Source organism: Diceros bicornis, chromosome 13 (genome assembly GCF_020826845.1).
Source record: "Diceros bicornis minor isolate mBicDic1 chromosome 13, mDicBic1.mat.cur, whole genome shotgun sequence".
Lineage (NCBI taxonomy): Eukaryota > Metazoa > Chordata > Mammalia > Perissodactyla > Rhinocerotidae > Diceros > Diceros bicornis.
The window spans coordinates 39846195-39868936 of NC_080752.1; the positions used below are offsets into that span (position 1 = coordinate 39846195).

Below are 22742 nucleotides of genomic sequence, written 5' to 3' on the forward strand. Positions count from 1 at the left end.
CTCACATAATATCTCTTCCAATTCTACCTCCTTAAATTCTCCAACTCTTGTTCACTAAGTCTCATTCTAAGGACATCATCTGGGAAAGTCACTGGTTTCCTCATATTCTTTCCTCTCAGCCTTAAAAAGCTCTCTCAACATCTATTTATTTTCACTTTCCTTATACCTCACAGAAAAGAGATTTACTTCCATTCCAAGGTTAACTCCTTAACCATAATAAATAAGTTCATTTCTTCTCATCACCTTCTTTAGGAAATAACTGCAAACCTTTATTTCTCCAACTCTCCTATTTTGCTCAGTACATCCTTCCCTTTCCACTGGTTCCTTCCTCTGTCTTCAAACATACCAAATCTCCCATACAAAACAAAACACAAACAAAAACTCCTTACTTTACTTTAGCCTACATTTTATATATATATATATATCTTTCCTTTCACTTTTTTTTTAATAATTTTTTTGATTTATTTATTTTTTTCCCCCAAAGCCCCAGTAGATAGTTGTATGTCATAGTTGCACATCCTTCTAGTTGCTGTATGTGGGACACGGCCTCAGCATGGCCGGAGAAGCAGTGCATCAGTGCGCACCCGGGATCCAAACCCAGGCCACCAGCAGCGGAGTGCACACACTTAACCGCTAAGCCACGGGGCTGGCCCTCCTTTCACTTCTAAATGCTTTGAACACATAGCCCATCTGTTTTTATCTCACTCATGCAGTTATTCTTTTCAACTCATCAAATAATATGCTTAGTACTGTGAAGCTACAGACAAGTATAAATAAGACATCTGAGGCATCATCTGAGTGATGTCCCTACAGAACCATCTTTCTAGTGAAAACTAACTCTGAAAAGCACTTGGCATCTATGCTCTCTTTAACTCTCTAAAATTGGCTTCTTCCAGTTCCCGTGTTCCACTTTGGCGGCCCAGGGTTCGCATCCCAGGCACAGACCTACACACCGCTCATCAAGCCACACTGTGGCAGCGTCCCACATACAAAATAGAGGAAGATGGGCACAGATATTAGCTTAAGGCCAATCCTCCTCAGAAAAAAGAGGAAGACTGGCAACAGATGTTAGCTCAGAGACAATATTCCTGAGCAAAAAAAAAAAAAGAAAATTGGCTTCTTCCTCTAACACTAAACTGTATGCCCAAATGTCACTAATGGACTTCTAATGACCAAGTTCAAGTCTTTTTTTCTCAGTCTCATCGGCCTTGCCTTGTCAACAAGCATTAACAGTAGTGATGCTACCTTCTGAAAATTCTCTTCCCTTAAGCTTTCAGAATCCTCCACTAACCTGATCTTCTTACCTTTAATTACTTCTCTGTCCTTTCCATAGTGATTCTTCTATCCACCTTATAATAATCTACCTGTTTCCGAAAGTTATGGCTCTATTTCCTAATCTGCACTGTATTTTCTTCACTTTTAAAGATCATATCCATTCCCAAAGCCTACAACTATACAGTCATCTTTCAGATCTACATCCCAAGACCTAATTCTATTATCTCCAGCTGTCTATCAAACATTTCCGGCTCTGGGGTCGTTGTGCAGTTCTTGCAGGAAGGCTGCATTGCAGGGTGGCTTCCGCTCGCTGAGGCGGCACCTCGGGGACGATGGTGGAGGGAGATAATCGCAGCACCAACCTGTTGGCTACACAGACTGCAAGTCTGGAAGAGCAGCTGCAAGGATGGGGAGGAGTGATGCTGATGGCTGATAAAGTCCTGCGATGGGAAAGAGCCTAGTTTCCACGTGCTATCATGGGGGTGGTTTCTCTGGTGTTTCTGACTATCTACTATCTAGATCCATCTGTTCTGTCCCATGTTTCCTGTTTTGTTATGTTTTTGTGCTTGGCTGACTACCTTGTTCCCATTCTGGCACCTAGAATTTTTGGCTCCAATAAATGGACCACTGAGCAACAGCAAAGATTCCATGAAATTTGCAGCAATCTAGTCAAAACTGGATGCAGAGCTGTGGGCTGGTGGAAATGCCTCTTCACACTAAAGGAAGAAAACCCTAAAATGTACTTCGTGAACCATGATCGTTTCTCTTGCTGCACTTGCTTAGGCAGGACAGCAAGTCCACAACCTTCTTCTCACCTACCTGATAGTGACTTTTGTACTGTTGCTTCCTTGACTAAACAAACATGGAATCATTTCAAAGTACATTGGAATGGCCAAAAGGGAGATAAACAAGCTTCTCAAACAAAAAGAAAAGAAAAATGAATAATGCATCTGCTTTATTCAGTGTGATTAGTAGCGTATACATTGTCCCTGGGAACAGTTTATATTATGCTCTCTGGATACTAAAAAGTTACAGAAGTAGTTCTTTGCTCTCCCTCATTCTGCCCTTAATTAGTAGAAATTCAGACTCGCCAAGTAAGGCTTTATGCGTAGTGTCTTCATGTCAAGTGTAGCAGGGTGCATTCTCATCAGCTGGCCTTCTACAGACGACTCATTTGTGAGTACGACTTGTTTTGATTTTTCTCACCCAGGGTTAATTGAATTCTTACTTTTAGGCAACTTCCTTTAAAATAATGTAGTGGTGAACTTCACCCTTTAGTCCAGTTAACAGTGACTCTGGATAATTGTTCAAGTTGGTCGTTGCTTTAGCTCGATATAAGGTAGTGGTCTGAGGCTACAGGAAGCTGGTTCTCCTGTCTGAGTTGGTAGTTGCTTTAGCTCGATACAAGGTAATGGTCTGAGGCTACAAGAAGCTGGTTCTCCTGTCTGAGTTGGTCGTTGCTTTAGCTTGATACAAGGTAGTGGTCTGAGGCTACAGGAAGCTGGTTTTCCTGTCTACTTCCACAGTCTGCTTACAAAACTGTCTGGCACATGAATATAGAGACCAAGTTTACCATTTCTGATGAAGAGACCAATTAAGATTCTTCCTCATTCTGTTTCTATACCATGGGAAAGAATCCTCGTGGAATAAAATGAGATCAATTCCATGCTCTAGTATGTGTTGGTTTCTCCCTTGTGCAAAACTTAGCAATTTGGAGGAAACATTGATCCTTCCTCCCAAATGGGGACTCTCACAGGCTTTGAGCTCTTGTCCTCTTGCACTTAGACTTCAAGTTAGTAGATCCTTCAAGGCTTTTTAATAGCAGGCTTCCAAAAGTTTGTATTTAGGATTTTTAGCATACTTTTAATTTCAGATTTTCAGCTGACTAAAACTAAAGTACATAATAGGTTAAGACTCATGTCTTTGACCTTCACTCCGAGACCAGCCAATAAAGGACAAAACTTTTCCTGTGTTTAATCAAGATTCATTTCAGTAGAAAATAACCTTATCCTACTAATTTTTCAAGACCAGAATAAGCCTTTAAAGGTGAGCCTCAAGATTCTCACCATATGGTAAGCGTTGGTTGCTTTGGTCTCCACAGATTTGGCATAGGAGGTGGTGACTATGCTGGCCTCTGACTGGTTTCCTAGCTATTTCTCTGAAGAATGCAAGGGCTGTTGGTGAGAACAGATTGTGGCCATGACAGCTGGCCTCTGGTCTACAGAGATTTTGTAACTCCTTGGAAAGCGTCTTAGAATCATTTTCCTTCTCAGAAGCTAGAAATGTAGAGTAATTGAAATCTGTAGGAATGAACCTCTGAGGGCCGAAAATGTGACATATTTGCGAACAATTCTTAAACTCTGATTAATGAGCTATAATATAGTTTTGTGAATTTACTGCACTGATGCTGTAAAATCTGGACCTTGTGAAATACCTGTCCCTAAATAAGTGTTTTCTCCCCTTCAATATTGCTGTAAACAGTGGCACCTATGTAGCATATATTTGGTTTTCTTTTTTAATGTTTCATATGAAAACTACAAATTACCTTAATTTACATGTGTTTCCTCATTGTAAATAAACCTGTCTTCCTATCCAGATTTTTTGTGTATATGTGTTCTACCAGTTAACCACTTTTGAGATTTTAATCCTGTATTATTTCTTCTACTTTGTTTTGTGTAAAAGGGGGAAAATTTTTAAAAAGCTGAAATTTAAACATTTCCTCTTGGTTGTCCTGATTTTACCTCAAATCATCAATAAGTCTAGCAATGCAAATTTTTGTTTTTTGAATATAGGTGTATGTATAGATAAACGTGACTATGTATCAGAATAATACTAATAGTGGTTATCAATGCACGAATAAACTGTTCTAATTTTATTCTTTTCCCTTAATTATATTTTCTAAATATTCTATGATAAAGATATAATACATTTGCAACAAAAGTCTCCTCTCCTTTTTCCAAAAATCAAAATGACTAAAACCCACCCTTGTCAACCAGCTCCCCTGATTTTCCCCATTTCAATTGGGAGAACATAATTTCTGCTCCCCCTCCTCTCCCAAAATGACTGAGGAACTAATACTCCCATAAACAGAAATCTGGTATTTTTAATCCCTCCCATTCTCATCCACATCCAACTAATCTTTTAAGTATCAGCCTGAAGTTGTTCCAATGCATAATGCCTAGCCTATACAGACAACAGACAACTGGCTCCCTCCCTACTCATGGAACTTGTCTAAACCTTTCATGAGCCATGGCATCGCATATACCTGGGACTCACATACCACGTATTCTTCTAAGTTTTAGAGATACAGAGAACACCACAGACAAGATCTAAACATTCATGAGGTTTACATTCTACTGATAGAGACAGACAAAAATAAAAATAAATAAATGATTTCAGGAGGTGTTAAGGGCTAAGAAAAATAAAAGCAAGGGGGCCCAGGCCCGTGGCAGTCGTTCAAGTTCTGTGAGCTCCGCTTTGGCGGCCCGGGTTCACAGGTTCAGATCCTGGGCACAGACCTACTCCACTCACCAGCCATGCTGTGGTGGTGTCCCACATACAAAAACATAGAGGAAAACTGGCAAAGATGTTAGCTCAGGGCTAAGCTTCCTCAAACAAAAAAAAGAGGAGGACTGGCAATGGATACTAGCTCAGGGAGAATCTTCCTCAGCAAAAATATATAAATAAAAGCAAGGAGGGTCGGCCCCATGGCTTAGTGGTTAAGTGCACACGCTCGGCTGCTGGTGGCCCAGGTTTGGATCCTGGGCGCGCAGCGACGCACCGCTTCTCCGGCCATGCTGAGGCCGTGTCCCACATACAGCGACTGGAAGGATGTGCAACTATGACATACAACTACCTACTGGGGCTTTGGGGGAAAAAATAAATAAATAAAAATTTAAAAAATAAAAAAATAAAAAAAAAATAAAAGCAAGGAAAAGTGATAAATGATGAGGAAGAGGTTGTATTTTAATTGGGAGGGCCTCCCTTAGGAGGTAAATTTGAACTGAGACCTAAGAGAAAATTAAGTAAAAATCTGAGGAAAGAGCATTTCAAGGGAAGGAAACAAATACAAAAAGATGGGAGTACACTTGACATATCTGAAGAACAGCAAATAGACCAGTCACTGGAATAGAAAGTCCACACAGAAGATAGTGTTAAGAAAGAGAGAACAGCGGTCAGATTAAGTTAAACCATGGTTGGGAGTCTGAGTTTCATTCCAAATGTGTTGGAAAGACATCAGAGGGTTTTGAGCACACAAGTGACTGGGTATGACTTATGTTCTAAAGGGAATATTCTGGTAGCTGGGTAGAAAATGGATTGTATGGAGAAACAGGTTCATCAGTCAGGTTAACTGGACAATCCAGGCAAAGGATGATGGTGGCTTGGAGCAGTAGGATGATAACTATGAAGGTAGAGAGAATGCGATAAATAGTGAGTTTTAAGTTATGTTGGATTAAAACTTACATTTTAGTTACCTTGAGAGCAAGTTTCTTAATCAGGGAATCTCAATATCCTCATCTGGGAATAACACCAGCAAGAGGGTTCAATTTCCACTTGAGAGCTGACATCTTGTTCTTCATTTTATTCCCACCATTGAACACAGTGCCTGGGACATAATAGCTGCTCATCTTTGAATCAGTGTATGAATGAACATCTACCTCATACTGTTAACTTATGCACTAGATGCCATCCCTTCTTCCCTACTCAAGGACACCTGGTCCAGCAACAATTTTATCATCAATTTCCTCCTTTATACATGGATCATTCCCTTCAGCACACAAATATCTTATAACTTCTCCATTAAAATTAATTAAAACAAAAATATATCTTGACTACAACACCTTCCAGCTATTGTGACACTTCTCTGCTACTGTTTTTAGCAAAATTGCTCAAAAGAGTTGTAAAATACTTGCTGTATATAGAAATTCCAAAAAAATGCTCCAATTCCTCATCTCCCACTCTCTTGAATCTTCTTCAGATCTGGTTTTCACCACCATTCCTGTCAAAGTCACTAATGACATCCATGTTGTCACAATTAAGTGTCAATCTCAGTCCTCATCTTACTTGGAAAGTTTGATATAACTGACCATCCTTCCTTCTGTGAAAACTTTCTTCACTTGACTTCTGGGATAACACACTCCTGGTTTTTCTTTTACCTCACTGGCTCTTTCTTCTCAGTCCCCTGTGCTAGTTCCTCATCTCCCAAACTCTAAATGTTGGAGGGCTCCAGGGATCAGATCTTAGACCTTTTCTCTAGCTACGCACACTTCCTTGGTGACTATATCGAAACTCGCAGTTTCTAAATACCACCTAGATGTTTACGCCTCCCACATTTATAATCTCCAGCCAGAACTCTCCCCTGAACTCCAGGCTCATATAAGCAACTACTTACTCAACAGCTCCACTTGGAGGTCTAAGAGACACCTAACTCATAACATGTCCAGAACTGAACTACTATCTTTCAATCCTGTTAATTTGCTCTTCTCTACAGCCTTTCTCATTTCAATAAATGGCAACTCCATCCTTCCAGCTGCCAGGTCATAAGCCTTGAAGTCATCCTTGGCTCCTTTCTCTCATACCCCTATATCAAACCCATCAATAAATCCTGTCAGATTTGTCTTCAAAATATCCAGAATCTGACCACTTCTTACTAGTTTTAGCTATACCAGCCCGCATTATCAACTCTATGAATGAGCATTCATTAACAGGGCATAGCACTAAAAAAAGCTACTGATAAAAAGTGTCCTGAGATAAGAAATACACAAGGATAACTGATATTAATTTTGAAATGTGTTTTTTGGTGTGGCTAGGCTCTCTGGCACAGACTGGTCAGAGTATTTTTATATTTGAGGATAATTGATTTTTATTTATTTATTTATTTTTTTGGCGAGGAAGACTGGCCCTAAGCTAACATCTGTGCCCATCTTCCTCTATTTTGTATGTAGGATGCTGCCACAGAATGGCTTGATGAGCGGTGCGTTGGTCTGTGCCTGGGATTCGAACCTGAGAACCCTGGGCCTCGGAAGCGGAACACGCGAACTTAACCACTATGCCACCCGGCTGGCCCCCGTATTTGAATATTTAAAAACTGATCTGGGAAGTAAATTCTGCTTTAAATTGTTTCTATTAACATAATGCAATGGTGCTTCACAATTACATCGTTCACCATATATATTTTCTCCCTATCCATTACAAATACATGTAAGCAAAGAAAGAGCACACGCAGTGGCGTTATGAAAATATATCTGACACACAACTAAGCAAGGAAGCTAAGTGTCAGATTATTATACTACTTATATAACACTTGTGCCTATATTTTTAGAACCAAACAGGTTTGCCTCATTAAGCAACCTAAAGAGAAAAACTTGTATTTTCAGGAAAAGTAATTTATTGATTGATTAATCACTTTACAGAAAGGATTCATAAGAGCAAGCTCCTTGTACTCTAAACTATCATTTGAATGTTAGATGTTCAACTTATAGATTTTCCATAATAATACTGTTTTACTTTAAAATAAACATCAATATATCTGTGGTCAGCAAAGTCCCCAATGTTATAATCACTGGGGTCCATGAAGGAACAGACTAAAAACACTGGTTCATCTGAAAAATAGAAGATGGCCTCATTTCAAGATCAGTTTACATTAAAGAACTTATAAAGGCTAAAAAAATAAACAGTATTCAAAAACTAATTCAACATCACTCCTTTAAAAGTTTTTAAGCTCAATTTTTAATTAACTAAAAGGAAATAGAAATGTTTTCCTTTTATTAACTTGCTAGTCCCTGAGCCATTCTGGCTCCATATGAGCTGTTCAGAGTAAGCACTCAGTCATGTGCAGGTAAATCCTCCCTCTTCAGGACCAACAGAACCTAGTGAAAACCGTAACAACAGTTCTTTCTTTACTCACTAGGCATCAAGGCTTGGAAAAACTTTTGGCTATTTACCATCTATCCATCAAGTACTGCCACAGTAATAGAGGAAACCCTCTGAGACTCTGAAAGGAACAGAAAAACCAGGCAGCTCAACAGAATCTTCTGAGTACCTACTGGGGTTCTTCCATTATCCAGCTCCTATTTGCTAATCTGCAAACACAGCAGCTTTTCCTTATACATAATTTAATTCAGGTGCTACAAAGTCATATATTTTTAGGTTTCTGCTAAATACACTGCTCCTGTAACACTTAATAAACCAAACAGCCAGTAACAGTTAATAAACCAAAGAATTAGATCTCAATCTACCCCTTCTTTTGAATTCCTCCACAGAACATTAGTGCTATGCTCTTTACACAAATAAGAGCGTATTATACAGCCATGATCTCTATGGATATGACATTTATGTCAACGGAAGCAAATTAAAACAGAACTTGCTTCCCAAACAATTTTACAATACCAGCTGAAGAATATAAAGATACTATAACCAGACTATGTCTGAGAGCCTAAGCACACTAAAAAGTACATTTCAAAATTAATACCTATCATTCCTATAAATTTCTCATCACAGGACAACATTTAGCAACAATGTTTGTTAATGAGCGCTCATTCGTAGGGTTAATTTGCAGTAGATTTTATCCAAAGATGAAATCTGAGTCTGCTCACAACTTAATATTGTCAGTCTTAGGCAATGACCCTAATTTCAACTTCCTCAATCAAGAGCTAAAAATTTTTAATAACTGTAATAAAACATAAAAGAACAAAAACCTAAACCTCACAGCATCAAAAGTGACACCAATTAAAACTAATTTATTAAATCTATCAGCAATCTAACATGTTAAAAACCTCCTATTTTTCTGATTTTTCAAAACTTGAATTTTCAACAAGTATAGACCAAATCTCATGAAATCTTATCTTATGGAAGGAATCAAAAACTTTACACGAGGACTTTGTTGTAACAAATTGCTTGACAGCTGTGGCTTAGGTTGGTGATCTCATATAGGGGATTTTGCTGCAACAATATTTGCTGTATGTAATGATACTTAATATACAGGAAAATGTATCTTTCTCCTAAAGAGGCAATGCAGTGGAATAAAGAATAATGCAATACAATAAAATATAATGCAATAAAAGAACTTACACATATTTTCCAATTAGCTTACCAACTATTTGTTTCTACTAGGATACTCAAAATAGTTTATTCTATTAAATTACTCATATGCTTTCAGTGAAATCTTAAGAGTACTAGCAAACTCCTTCCTTACCTATATAAAGAAAAGATAAAATAAATCTCTCTCCATTATTGAGCTCATTAATAAAACCAATCTAATGGGTTAAAAAAGTTCACTTCTATAATTATGAAATAGATACAACCAACTAATTTTACACCAGACTGTATTGGGCATTGCAAAGAACATAACAGTTTTATATAGACTTAATTTTTATTCCTAAGGATTTTATAACTAGTTGAAGAAAACAAGACTAAAAAAAACGTAATTGGTAAATATTAACAGGGATTTCACATGCTGAATGGTATACTGCAAATAATTTTTTTATTATTTTTTAATTAATTACTTTATTTTTTCGTGTGAGAAAGACTAGCCCTGAGCTAACAGCCGTTGACAATCCTCCTCTTTTTGCTGAGGAAGGTTGGCCCTGTGCTAACATCCATGCCCATCTTCCTCTACTTTATATGGGACGCCACCACAGTGAGGATTGACAAGCGGTGCATTGGTCTGCGCATGGGATCTGAACCTGCAAACCCCAGGCCACCGAAGCGGAGCGCACAAACTTAATTGCTACACCACCGGGCTGGCCCCACAAATAAATTTTTGAAGTTGTATTCCCCTCTTGGAGGTGTCTCAGGCTGCCTCAAGAACAAGGAAAAGGCACAAAGGCAATTCCATTTTTATTCATAAAAAAAAAAATAAAATGCTGGGGCTGGCCGAGTGGGGTAGTAGTTAAGTTCATGTACCCACCTTTGGCGGCCCAGGGTTTGCAGGTTCAGATCCTGGCGCAGACCTACGCACTGCTTATCAAGCCATGCTGTGGTGGTGCCCCACATATAAAAAGTAGAGGAAGATGGGCAGAGATGTTAGCCCAGGACCAATCTTCCTCAGCAAAAAGAGGAGGACTGGCAACAGATGTTAGCTCAGGGCTAATCTTCCTCACCAAAAAAAATAAAAAATAAAAAAAAAATCCTGATGCTAAGAACAAAATTTAAAACCATTAGAAAAAATATATATGCTGTAGGAGTTCAAGTAAGAAAGCTAAACTATATTTCCATATTGTTTAAAAAGCAAATAAAATATAAACGTAGGTTTGAATGGGTTCACAACATAAGCAGAACATTAAAAATGAAGGATGGCGGGGGGGCAGTAAATGAGAGGACAAAAGTGGAAAAAAAAGGCTGAAACATTATTCACTTGTACACGATGTTTCAATGACATCTGCCCCCGGAAGGAACTTAGACGGCTCAGAGTCCCAATTCTAACTTTGTCAATAATTATATAACATTAAGTAAGTTACAGTAGTTTTTTAAGAGACTCAAAACAATCACATGTAGCTGACTCAGGTATCATGAAAAATAAAAATGCTTAGAGCCCCCTTTAATAATGCTAAACATTGGGGCCGGCCCCGTGGTGTAGCAGTTAAGTGCGCGCACTCTGCTGCTGGCGGCCCGGGGTTCAGATCCCGGGCGCGCACCGAGGCACCGCCTGTCAAGCCATGCTGTGGCGGCGTCCCACATAAAGTGGAGGAAGATAGGCACAGATGTTAGCCCAGGGCCAGTCTTCCTCAGCAAAAAGAGGAGGATTGGCATGGATGTTAGCTCAGGGCTGATCTTCCTCACACACAAAAAAAGCTAAATATTAAGAAATAGAATATTAACTATAATACTGTTTAAAAGAGGCTCACGGAACAAAGACCAATGGATGTAAACTCCATTCATTTTTTTTTTTTTGTGAGGAAGATCAGCCCTGAGCTAACATCCGTGCTAATCCTCCTCTTTTTGCTGAGGAAGACCGGCTCTGAGCTAACATCTATTGCCAATCCTCCTCCCTTTTTTTTTCCCCCAAAGCCCCAGTAGATAGTTCTATGTCATAGTTGCACATCCTTCTAGTTGCTGTATGTGGCACGCGGCCTCAGCATGGCCAGAGAAGCAGTGCGGCGGTGCGCGCCCGGGATCCGAACCCGGGCCGCCAGTAGCGGATCGCGCGCACTTAACCGCTAAGCCACGGGGCCGGGGCCCTAAACTCCATTCTATATACAGAGAACACAACTAGAATTAGTTCTGATATAGATCTAAAAAATAACGCTAGGGCTGGCCCTGTGGCTTAGCGGTTAAGTGCACGCGCTCTGCTACTGGTGGCTCTGGTTCGGATCCCGGGTGCACACTGATGCACTGCCTGTCCAGCCATGCTGAGGCTGCGTCCCACATACAGCAACTAGAAGGATGTGCAACTATGACATGCAACTATGACATACAACTATCTACTAGGGCTTTGGGGAGAAAAAGGGAAAAAAAGGAGGACTAGCAATAGATGTTAGCTCAGGGCCAGTCTTCCTCAGCAAAAAGAGGAGGATTGGCACGGATGTTAGCTCAGAGCTGATCTTCCTCACAAAAAAAAATAATAATAATAAAATAAAATAAATTAAAAAAAAAATACAACAATAAAAAATAATGCTAAAAGGCGATGTCTTTATTCACAAACTAGAAATAATAATCTTTGCTTCTGGTTACCTGAAAAGTAAGTTTTAGCTTTTAGGAGGGTATCCTTGATAGCAGTTTGAGCAAGGCATTCTTGTTTCCTTTAAAGTTACTCAAATAGGAGTCTGAGTAAACCTTTAAGATTTCTTAGAATTCTAATATAAGTAGGGAATACATAATAATACCACCTAAACCAATTATTATTTTTTTTTATTTTTATTATTATTTTATTTAATTATTATTATTTTACTTTATTATTTATTATTATTTTATTTTATCATTATTATTTTTATTATTCAAAGAAAAAAACCATAACCAATCATTTGTCAAACACTGTGTGCCTACTATATTCCTGGCATTATGCTAGGCACTAAATATAGACAGTGGAGACACCAAATCAGACAAGATCCCTGCTATAACAGACCTTACATTTTGGCTCAGTTTTCTCCATTTAAAGGATAAGAATAGGCTAGCATAAAGGCATATGAAGAAGAAATCTTTATGAAGGCAAAGATGCAGGAGGAATTGCTTCTTTGTTCAAGGATAGACCAATGTGCTCAAGCTTTTATCTGATTCCACATCCTTCCCTTGTGCAACCCACTCCCACCGATAAATCTCTCAGTTAATACTGAATACTTTCTATGTGATGGGGGGAGGGTCGAGGAGGGAGGACAAGCACTGCTCAAAATTACTGACAGAACAAAACAAAAACAGAATACAGCAATTGTTTCTCCTTAATAACCTCAGCCCAAGCACCTTAAATGGTGTGTTGCTAGCTGCATGGTTTGAGCAACCAGTTCCAAGAACTCTACATTCCTTTACAAAGTGTTTGGGTATCTACCAGTCACATGATTCTCCTTGCTTATGATGGCAGCAAAATACAACTCGATATCCAAAAAAATAATAATAGCTACACATTGAAAATAATCAAGTATTTCCCCCCATCATACAACAGACAGAATAATTTACATACTGGTAAGATTTCGGCAAACGGCTGAAGAACACTTACTTCTGTTCCAATTCCAGGTTGCACGCCAGAGTACACACTGTCTGGTGGAGGACCACCATACTTCCTCTGTCCTGTGGTTACATCCAGAGTATAACCAGTTCTCTCAAGCAAGGCCTAAAGATAAGTATACATCTGTTTATACTCAAATATTAAATCACACACACACCAGTATACTAATCTTTTCCAAAAGGGACCCCAATGTCTTAGCCTATGTATTTTAGTTAGGTAAAAAAATGTCAAAACTCACACTGGTACCTCTCACATATGTTGCTCCCACTTTATTTTACTGCTCCTTTCCAGACATTTAACGGAAAAAGTTGTAGGCAAATTAAGTGTCTAAGCACACACTACTTGTTTGTTATGAATGAGAACAGAAAAAAGGGGCAAGGATTAAAAATTCGACATAAGCTGACCCCACGCTACCTATTCATGCTTATGTACTGCAGTATTCCTCATTCTGCATCCTGCTCTACTTTAATTAGACTTCTTTCCTTACTTGTTCCCTTTATATACCATACTTATATCTACCAGTGATTCTTTTCAAATAAAATGTTCTGTATCCTTAAAACATCAGAAGTCCTACGTCCTTCATGTAGCTTCTCTCATTTACTATTTCTCACATCTTCCTACTCAGACTTTCTATTGTACTCAAATAATTTAACCTTTATATTGTTTGATCCTTTTGTTTTGTACTCCTGCTATACCATAAGATCCGTAAGAACCAGACCATTTCTCATACAGCTCAGACTCAAAGTACTTGGCAATTACCAAATGAGAATACTCAGGTTTCAAAAAACAAACTACCCTATGTTTCCTGATTACCAACCTTCCTCACAACATTATATTAGGTATTATGAGGAATCATAAAAAAAGAAGATAATGTCCTGGCCCTCAAGCATTTGTATTTATATGAAAGGCCTACAGAACGAAGACATAAGGGAAAAAAGGAAATGCAATCTACCTAGAAAGGGGAGAATTTTACACTTAAAGTTTTTAAAATTATACAACGTCAAAGCAACAAGAGATTTTAGACATCATCAAGTTTCAAGTTTGGTGGTTTTCAAAAATACCTTTGGAGGAACCCTGGGATTCCAGAGTCACTTTAGGTCCCCCATTCTTCTACCTTTGACTCAAATAGAGCTGCTCTACTTTTAAACATAGAAAAACACGTAATATATAATATATACATAATATGTATATTACATATTTACAAATTACTTGTTTAATACGTATTATACACATACATATTACATATATAATACACACCTTAACAAGACCAAATAGTCAGCTTTAGGGAAATAACATAGGCCTATTCAATGAACAGTAAGAAGTTTCTTTAAAAACAACTATTGTATCATATAAAATTTTCACATATTAAATTATTTAAAAAATATAAAAGGGGCCAGCCTGGTGGTGTAGTGGTTAAGGTAAAATTAAGCACTCTGGGGGCCTGCCCGTGGCTTGGCGGTTGGGTGCGCGCGCTCCGCTGCTGGCGGCCCGGGTTCGGATCCCGGGTGCGCACTGACGCACCGCTTCTCCGGCCCCATGGCCGTGTCCCACATGCAGCAACTGGAAGGATGTGCAGCTGTGACATACAACTATCTAATGGGGCTTTGGGGGAAAAAATAAATAAATAAAATTATAAAAAAATTAAAATAGGGGCCGGCCCGGTGGCGCAAGCGGTTAAGTGCGCGCGCTCCGCTGCGGCGGCCCGGGGTTCGCTGGTTCGGATCCCGGGCGCGCACCGACGCACTGCTTGGCAAGCCATGCTGTGGCGGCGTCCCATATAAAGTGGAGGAAGATGGGCACAGATGTTAGCCCAGGGCTGTCTTCCTCAGCAAAAAAAGAGGAGGATTGGCGGATGTTAGCACAGGGCTGATCTCCTCACACAAAAAAAAAATAAAATAAAATAAAATAAAATAAAAAAAGCACTCTGCTTCGGCGGCCCAGGATTCATGGGTTCAGATCCCAGGTGCAGACCTATACCACTCATAAAGCCATGCTGTGGCGGCAACCCACATACAAACTAGAGGAAGACTGGCACAGATACTAGCTCAGGGCCAATCTTCCTCAAGCTAAAAGGGGAAGACTGGCACCAGCAGTCAGCTCAGGGCCAATCTTCCTCACCAAAAAAATAAATAAATAAGAATGGGGTTATGCCATTTTACAGATGAGGAAAAAAGGTACAAAAGAGCTCTATATAAACCAGTTATATGAGAGAAACTACAAGTTCTTATTTCCTGTCTAAAACATAAAACTGTACAAACCACTTTAACATTAAATAACTATTTCAAATGGAAAAGTCTATCACTGCAGCAAAACATCAATACACATTTAACTAAGGAATTAGGTTCACTGGTCTTTCACTAAAAGCCCTATATTTACCTTTCAGAGCAGTTTATCTAAATAGTAATAACAACAATGGCTCACGTTATATAGTTCTTGCTACATTCCAGGCATTATTCTAAGCGCTTTACATATCTTAATTCCTTTAATCCTCACTGCAACTCTATAAGATAGGCACTATTACTATTCCCAGTTTACAAATAAAGAAACTGAGGTAAATAAAAATTAGAAAGGAGGAAAGCAGGTATAAAAACCCTCTTTATCAAGAGAAAAGGAAGTCCTTGGAAAGAAATCGAACCAAGAGACATGACTGGATCAATCCAAAAAACTATTATCAGAAGCATCAATAAACATGTATCCTTCATACCCAGAACAAAGAATGAGGGAGAGTTTGAATCAGGGTTTTTCACCAAATATACAAGTGAATCTTTGCCCCCCAAATTCTTCCTATGTAATTTTCCATAAATTATTTCATTTCTAAACACCAGTTTCAAAAAAAAGTGGAACTATAAAAACTGTTTCTAGGAAACATGAAAAGAAGCATTAGCTATCATCATTAAATTTAACTTCATTACAACTATCCAAGTCAAGTTTTACCTTGATCTTTGCTTCATCAGGTCCCTTTGTGGACTCTTGCACCTTGCTCCCCTGTTTCTCCCTTTGCCTGTAGGTCTTCATAACTCCACATAAAAAAGCACTTTTGTTCTAGAACAGGCAAGTAATTCAATGAAAAAGAATCACAGAAATTGTTGAAGGATCAAATACATAATTAAATTTAAATTTCAGAAGACCAGAATTTTAACAGAATATTTACTCATTTATTCATTCAACAAGTCTTTGCTGAGTGGTTACTATGTGTCAGAGCCTGGAGCAGACAGCCAAGGCATCGCCTCAGGGAGCTTACCTTCTACACTGGCAGTCTTCCACTTGTTGATATTTAAATGCATCTGGACTATCTTCCCCAGATGTTCCAAAACTATTCCTCCCACCTACATTATTTTCCTCCAAGATAATAAAACAGAACCAGATAACCCAAAAGTGTCTAAAATCTGAATAATTTAAACATGTAAAAACCTAAGAATAACAATCAGCAAACTTTGGCTTTGATTTTAAGTTTTTAAAAAAGTAACTTACTGCAAACAAAGGAGTGGGGGGAGACCTTTACTTTATACTTGTGTTTCTGAAAACTCTTTGCTGCAGGCAGGCCTTTTATTCTTTAAACTAGTGTTTTTAAAGAAGCAGAGGTAGTCACAAACAAAAAATACCACTTCTCCATAGGAAAAAAGTAACGCTAAAATAATTTCAGATCATTAGTTGCTCAAAGACGATTCTGAGTGACGGCCTTACCTGAACATGTGATAAGTCACTTTCCTTGAACTGCTGTAGTACAGACAGAGCTCCTTCTTCATTAAATTCCCTGAGAGCATCAATTGCTCTTTCATCAAGATCGACATAAGCTACCAAGCCTAAAATTAAATTGAAAAGGGGTAACATTACTGCAACAAAAGGGATAATCTAAACTGTGCTACCAATGTTTAATCAAGAATTGTAATATTCAATGCTATCACTAACAGACTGCATTTTCATTTAACTATATGTATATAGGCAGCTATACAAACACTAGATAGAAAGGTGAAGAGTACAGATATGAAAATAGATAAAATGTCAACACCTACAAACATGAATTTCAATCTCCATATCCCACCAAAAAAACAAAAAAACACAAAAACCCTAACCCCATTTCCCACTCCCCAAAAGGTTTAAGTCCTGGAAGTTAAACCTGATGTACACACTGTACTACAGATTAAGCATTAATGTAACAAATTCTGGTTTATGTTAGAGTGGTAAGAACACAACTGTATTTCCCAAGGATCAACCTTCAAATTATATGGACTGTTGTAGCTGTTGCTAACCACACAAGAGGTGGGGGGAAAAATAAGAGAGAACTACTTTTACTAAATAACTCTTTCCACTCTCTAAAAAATGGCTTTCCCTCCTTAGCACCAAAGATAAAATGAAATGCATTTTTTATCTGAGCATCTACTTTGCTGCAGTCAGAATGTGGAAAGGCATAATTTTAAACTCTTCTACAAATGCAGATGCAGCTGGATTAATCAATTCTGAAAGTCATATTTTAAGGCATTTTTTGTTCTTCCAAAGTGTCAAGCTGAGATTTAAAGATGCTGTGGCATTCACAACACTGACAATTTTTTTCAAATGGCATTAAGGACTTTACTGTGGACTTACAAGTAAACTACACAGAAAATATATGCATTGCATTCTACATATGTAGTATATTTAACTGCACACAGAACATCTACTACGTTTAAAATATAATTTCTTAAGTTTGTTATATTTCTCTCTCTATATATATAAGGAATATATTTCAGAATTGATCCAATATAAAATGGAAATATTTGGCAGATTAAAACCCCCAAGTCCATATTAAACTAACATCAAAAGTGACTCCATTTTGGTAAAGCCAAAAGAACTTTATTCCATACACTAAATATATTTTAAATAAATGTAATGCCACTTGCAAAGTTACTTTAAAAAAATGTTGCCATAATTTGTTTTAAAAGCTCAAAATGAGCATGCCTAAATAAATGGAATTTCCTTACTTGAATATTCCATACCACCACCCAAAGCCACAACTCAGGACACTCATCAATCCATTCTGTCAATCCAACCCTACACCCAAACCATCAGCCTCTTATCAATAACAAAACACTCTACAAGAGAGCATCTCTAAGCAGATCACTGCCAACTCTCTATGGCAGAATGTCACAAAAAGTTCCTGAGGACTGATTTTCGAATGGGACCATCACCCAGGAGTCACTTTTAGAAATCATTTTTATGTCTAAATTTATTGAGCTTTCCAGATTAAAAATTTTTTTTAAAGGACAAAAAAACAGATATTTGTTACTACGGTACCTAACACACATTTGTAAGATAATTCTATTCTCTCTCCCAGAGTCTGGATAGGCACACAAAACACAGAGGAAGAAAGTTTCCATCTTTGGCCCCAAAGGGGGAGGACATATTTACTTATGAACAACACTCCCTAAGGGTAAATATTTCTCTCCCTCTTTAAAACTTCAAACCACCTACAACCAACTGTATTAAGATGTTCAAATTTGCTGACACACTTAACCATGGGACTTCTAGATTAAAAAAAAAAAAAAGCAGCTATTACAAACCAAACACTTTCAAATTACTGAGAGATGTGGATTTCTGTCTACTAGAAACTAGACAGGCCACAAACTCTCAAGGAGTCTGACATTTATTATCATTTCAGACAATACAGTCTAACTACTAGTCCTCTTATGCCACCTAATCAGACCTAAGCTGATTTAACAATCACTTTAAGAAGCTAAAAGTAGAAAAGTAAAAGCAAAATGATGACTAATTTAGATTAAGAAAAAAATTGTAAAATTTAGTATGCTGAAACATACATTTTAATTGGTAGTAAATGTAAGACAAATTGATGTACTGTTCTGAAACAACTAAGACTGCATATTCAACACTAAGGAGGCTTCAAAATAATGAAAAAAGAATATCAAAGTCAAACCCAATATGCCCTCAATGAAGGGAAAGTAACAAACATTCAGCTCTACATAGATCAGAAACAATAAGTATTATTTAACCTTAAAAAAAAAATCTATAAAATTCAAAGTGGTTTGCCCTCACTTTCATAACCAGTCAGAAACAAGAAATGCATATTATACCTGTCTGAAATATTTCATCAAGTCTTTCTGCCACCTTCTGTGGGAGGCCTGCCTCTATCAGTGTCTTGTAGTGTTCTGTGTGAGTTACACTGGAAGTATCCATTGGTTCTTCCTCTTCTTTTAACTGTACCGCATTACCATTCACCTGATTAGCCATTTTATTATGCTGCTGGAAAAAATTCAGGAGCTATATTACATTAAGCCAGAAATAACTAGTTTGTAGGACAATGCATGATTTATCTAAACTAATTTGTATACATGCTGCTAATAACGTCTATCAAAATAATATTTTATGCCTTTAGTGATGTATCTGACCTAAATTTGCAATAATAATTCTGCAAAACCATAGAAAATGTACATGGAAGCATTAGATCTTTAAGGAACTTCATGTACACTAGATTAAATAAAGGCTTGAATTTACTGAAGGTAGAATCACTGATTAACAAAAGCAGCTGTTGTGTCCTGACGAGCATATCAACAAATCACAAACCCTAAAAAGACCCTCGGCTCTCAATTCTTAAACAGTTTTTAAAAGTTTGGTTTAAAAACAGAATGAACACCCACAGACCACTTAAAGTTTTAAGGACTTTCAAATTTTCCTAGCTCTGCTTCAAATCTCCAATAGGTGTGAAGTAAATGCCCTGTTCAACATGTCTCTAGTTCAACATGCTGGTGGTTTGGGTTTCCTTCGCCTCACTTAAAACTAAAAAACTTGACATTAATTTTTCTTCTAAAATTAACTTGCTATTCCCATTCACAGATTTAAAAGAAAAAATGACCAAGTTTGAAAGTTAAACAATTGTTTTAAGTCCACGTAAAATGAAAAGTGACCTATAATTGAGGTCGCTTCTTTAAAAAAAAAAAAAAAAAGATGAGTACTTATTGAATTTTTCATATTAGTAAAATAAAGCTCCAAAAACATATTGAAGAATGGACTTCTAAGTTCTTCCAAATAGTTTCAACAAACATTACCTAATTAGGATAAACTTAGGTCAGACGTCTCAGATTAACCTACCCAAATCATTTTGCATGTTCAACCTGTTCGTAATGCTGAATTGGACCAACTCTCTGAAAAGAGCTTAAATAATAAAACCAGACAAAGCCAGTCTCTATACTGCCTCAAAAGACAGGGCATTAAAGTGTATTTGTCTGTGGTGAAATTATAATGTGATGAAGATAATAAGCAGCAGAATGAAGACATTGCAACAAATACTGAAATAAAGGACATGAGGCGGATCTCAAGAAAAAGCCTACTTTTCTTGACGAAACTCAAGATACCTAGTCAGCTATAGAGAAAAATACAAGTTTCCTAAAAAGCACTAAAACCCGTAAGATAACCACACTGCCAGATTGCTTAACAAACACTGTGCAAACGCACCAGGTGCAGTTTTCTGACTTAAAACAACTTCTTATTTCAAAGTCCACTGATACTTAGTTGAAGTTCATGAAAAAGTGAGGAAGACCGAGAGGAAGGAGGTAATAGAGCAGGAAGAGAGGAAAATGCAGAAAGGGTTATTCTTGAAAATGAGATAAACAATATCATGACTTCCTATAATTACAAAACATTAAGACTTGATAGCCCACTAATGTCTATACAGACGCAGACTCTGGTTAAACTCTGGGTGGATAAATGTTTCTCAAGGCAAGCCTCAAATTCTGATGAACAGGCAAAAATGAAAACATTCGAAACTGGCATACTTTTCATCAAGAAACTACTTACAGTTTAAAATGAATACGTTACTGATTAATACAACCTATTTCTATAAAGATGCATCCTCGAGTCCAAAATCTCTTTGAGAACCTATAGCTCCGTTTTCCCATGCTCCCCCACCCCCAAATACGACCACAAGATCATCAGAACTCAAAAGTTCTCAGTATCACAAGACCCTTAGGGTATTGCACCTGGGAATACTATTAGTCACAGAAAGCAAGCAAATTTTTAAAAGAGAAGTTCAATGAACATCTGTTAAGGTGGTATTTTTTTAAAGTATGTGTAAAGCAAAAAGACAAGCTGGGTATTAAGCTCAAGATAGAAATATTTATGACTACCATTTCATTGTAAAGGCTCTCTACAAGGTGACTCTGACATTGGTTGAAATTTTCAAAAAAAGTTTATAAACTTTAAGAAAAAAACGTAAAATAATTAGATTCCAGATACTGAAACTTTTCAGATCAAGGGAACAGCTCTATCTTCAAACCGAATACAATGTGCTCATTTTAAAAAGACTTTTATGTCATACGAGACCATTTAAAACCCTCGTGTCAATTCCACGCAATGCCACACAGCCAAACCATATTTCTGGATGCAGCAAATGTACTAACGTGACTGGAGTCGTTTGAACTAAGCATTTCTGCAAAAAGTAGAAATTTAAATAAGATTTACAAGGGCTGCTGGGAGATTTGGGAAGTCAGCACTAACCCCTCCCTGACTTTTTCTGAACATCTTTGTGCAAACTCACCATCTTAAGAGACGGGCTTTAAAAGAACCCACGACATGAAAAGTAACGGTTATCTAATGGCTGAGGAGTGTCAAGCCCTCATCCTACGACTGACTCATGAGACATAAATTCAGCCTCTTGAGGACAGCAGAAATCTCAAATAGGTAGTGTGAAAGGACTGAACCTTTCAAAAACCCCTCCGCTTTAACTTTTAAATTTTGGCAAGAGAATTGCCTTTCCAATTCAGCGCGCCTGTGACATTCTCAGCACTAGGTTCTCGCGGGCGCCGCCGGCACCTAAGTTTCACGGCCTCTAGTAGTCATTTTTTCCTTCAAATCTCGGCTCGCAGCACGCAGAATGGGGGAAGGGAGGGAGGCTTCCTACACCGATCGGCCCTTCGGGTCCTGCTCACACGAAACTTTTCCCCCGGCTCAGGTGACCCCGGCTTGCATCCCGCCCTCTGCCCACCCCACCCCCTCGTGCCCGTCCCGAGCATCAACACGTCCCACTCGCGGCTAGGCCGGCTGGGACCGGAGCGAGGCGGCTCCGGCGGAGAAGCAAGGGGCCGCGTGGGGCGGAGGGCGGAGGCGGGAAAAGCACAGCCGAGCCCGGCAGGCCGCGCGGAGGGCGCCCGGCGGGCCGGGGGTTGGAGGAGCGGGGAGAGGACGAGCGAGGGCGCGGAAGCGCCTCGGCGGGGCTAGGCCCTCAGCGGCGCGGCCGGACGAGGCCGAAGCCGCCCCCGGCCCGTCCCCACCCCCACCTCGCGGCCTCGGAGCGAGAACGAAACTGGGGACCAGACGCCGGGCCCGGGCCGGGCCGAGTCGGGTCGGATCGGGGCGCCTGGCCCCTCCCCCCACGGGCCGGCGCGAGACTCACCAGGGCAGAGCTGGGGCCGGCGGCCGGGCCCGTGAGAATCAGCGCGAGGCGCTTTGAAAACGACTAGAAATGGCGCGCGCGCCACCCCCTCCCCCCCTCATGGACAGAGACGCGATCCCGGCAGCACGCGGGGTTTCCCGGAACTGCTTCCAGGGACTCCGAGCGGCCGGGCAATCACCTCGCGCGGCGGCCTGAGGGGCAGTTCAGGCGACCAATAGTAGCGAGCAGAGGCGCACGACGCCGGATGACTCGGGAGCCAATCGGTGAAGCCGTCGGCCGAGCCAATGGGGAAACTCAGCGCCGCCGGCTGGGGTGCCTCCGGGGCGGGGGCAGGAACACAAAGGGGTCTGTGGTGAAGCCCCGGGTAGAGGCGAGGCTGCGGGGCCCCAGGCCCTGGGTGGCCGAGGCTCCTCCCTCCTCGTCTGCCGCCGA

The 22742-nt window shown here is 39.3% G+C and overlaps 1 protein-coding gene and 1 pseudogene across 3 annotated transcripts in view; one reads left to right on the plus strand and one right to left on the minus strand.

Moving 5' to 3' along the window:
- HNRNPR (heterogeneous nuclear ribonucleoprotein R) overlaps positions 1–22410 on the minus strand; it is a 37002-nt gene extending 14592 nt beyond the window's left edge. Inside the window, exons 1-5 of one of the 3 annotated variants that reach the window (XM_058553195.1) lie at positions 22311–22410; positions 18997–19162; positions 16616–16734; positions 15866–15973; positions 12923–13036 (exon numbers count right to left, since the gene is read on the minus strand). In XM_058553195.1, the coding sequence (XP_058409178.1) occupies positions 12923–13036; positions 15866–15973; positions 16616–16734; positions 18997–19153 (498 nt within the window). In that variant the 5' untranslated portion in view covers positions 19154–19162; positions 22311–22410. Of the gene's footprint in view, positions 1–12922; positions 13037–15865; positions 15974–16615; positions 16735–18996; positions 19166–22310 lie in introns of all 3 variants that reach the window. The other 2 variants (XM_058553194.1, XM_058553196.1) reach the window with 2 other exon arrangements.
- Positions 1521–2248, plus strand: LOC131412940 (ADP-ribosylation factor-like protein 6-interacting protein 1; annotated as a pseudogene).
- Positions 22411–22742: the final 332 nt, after the last annotated feature.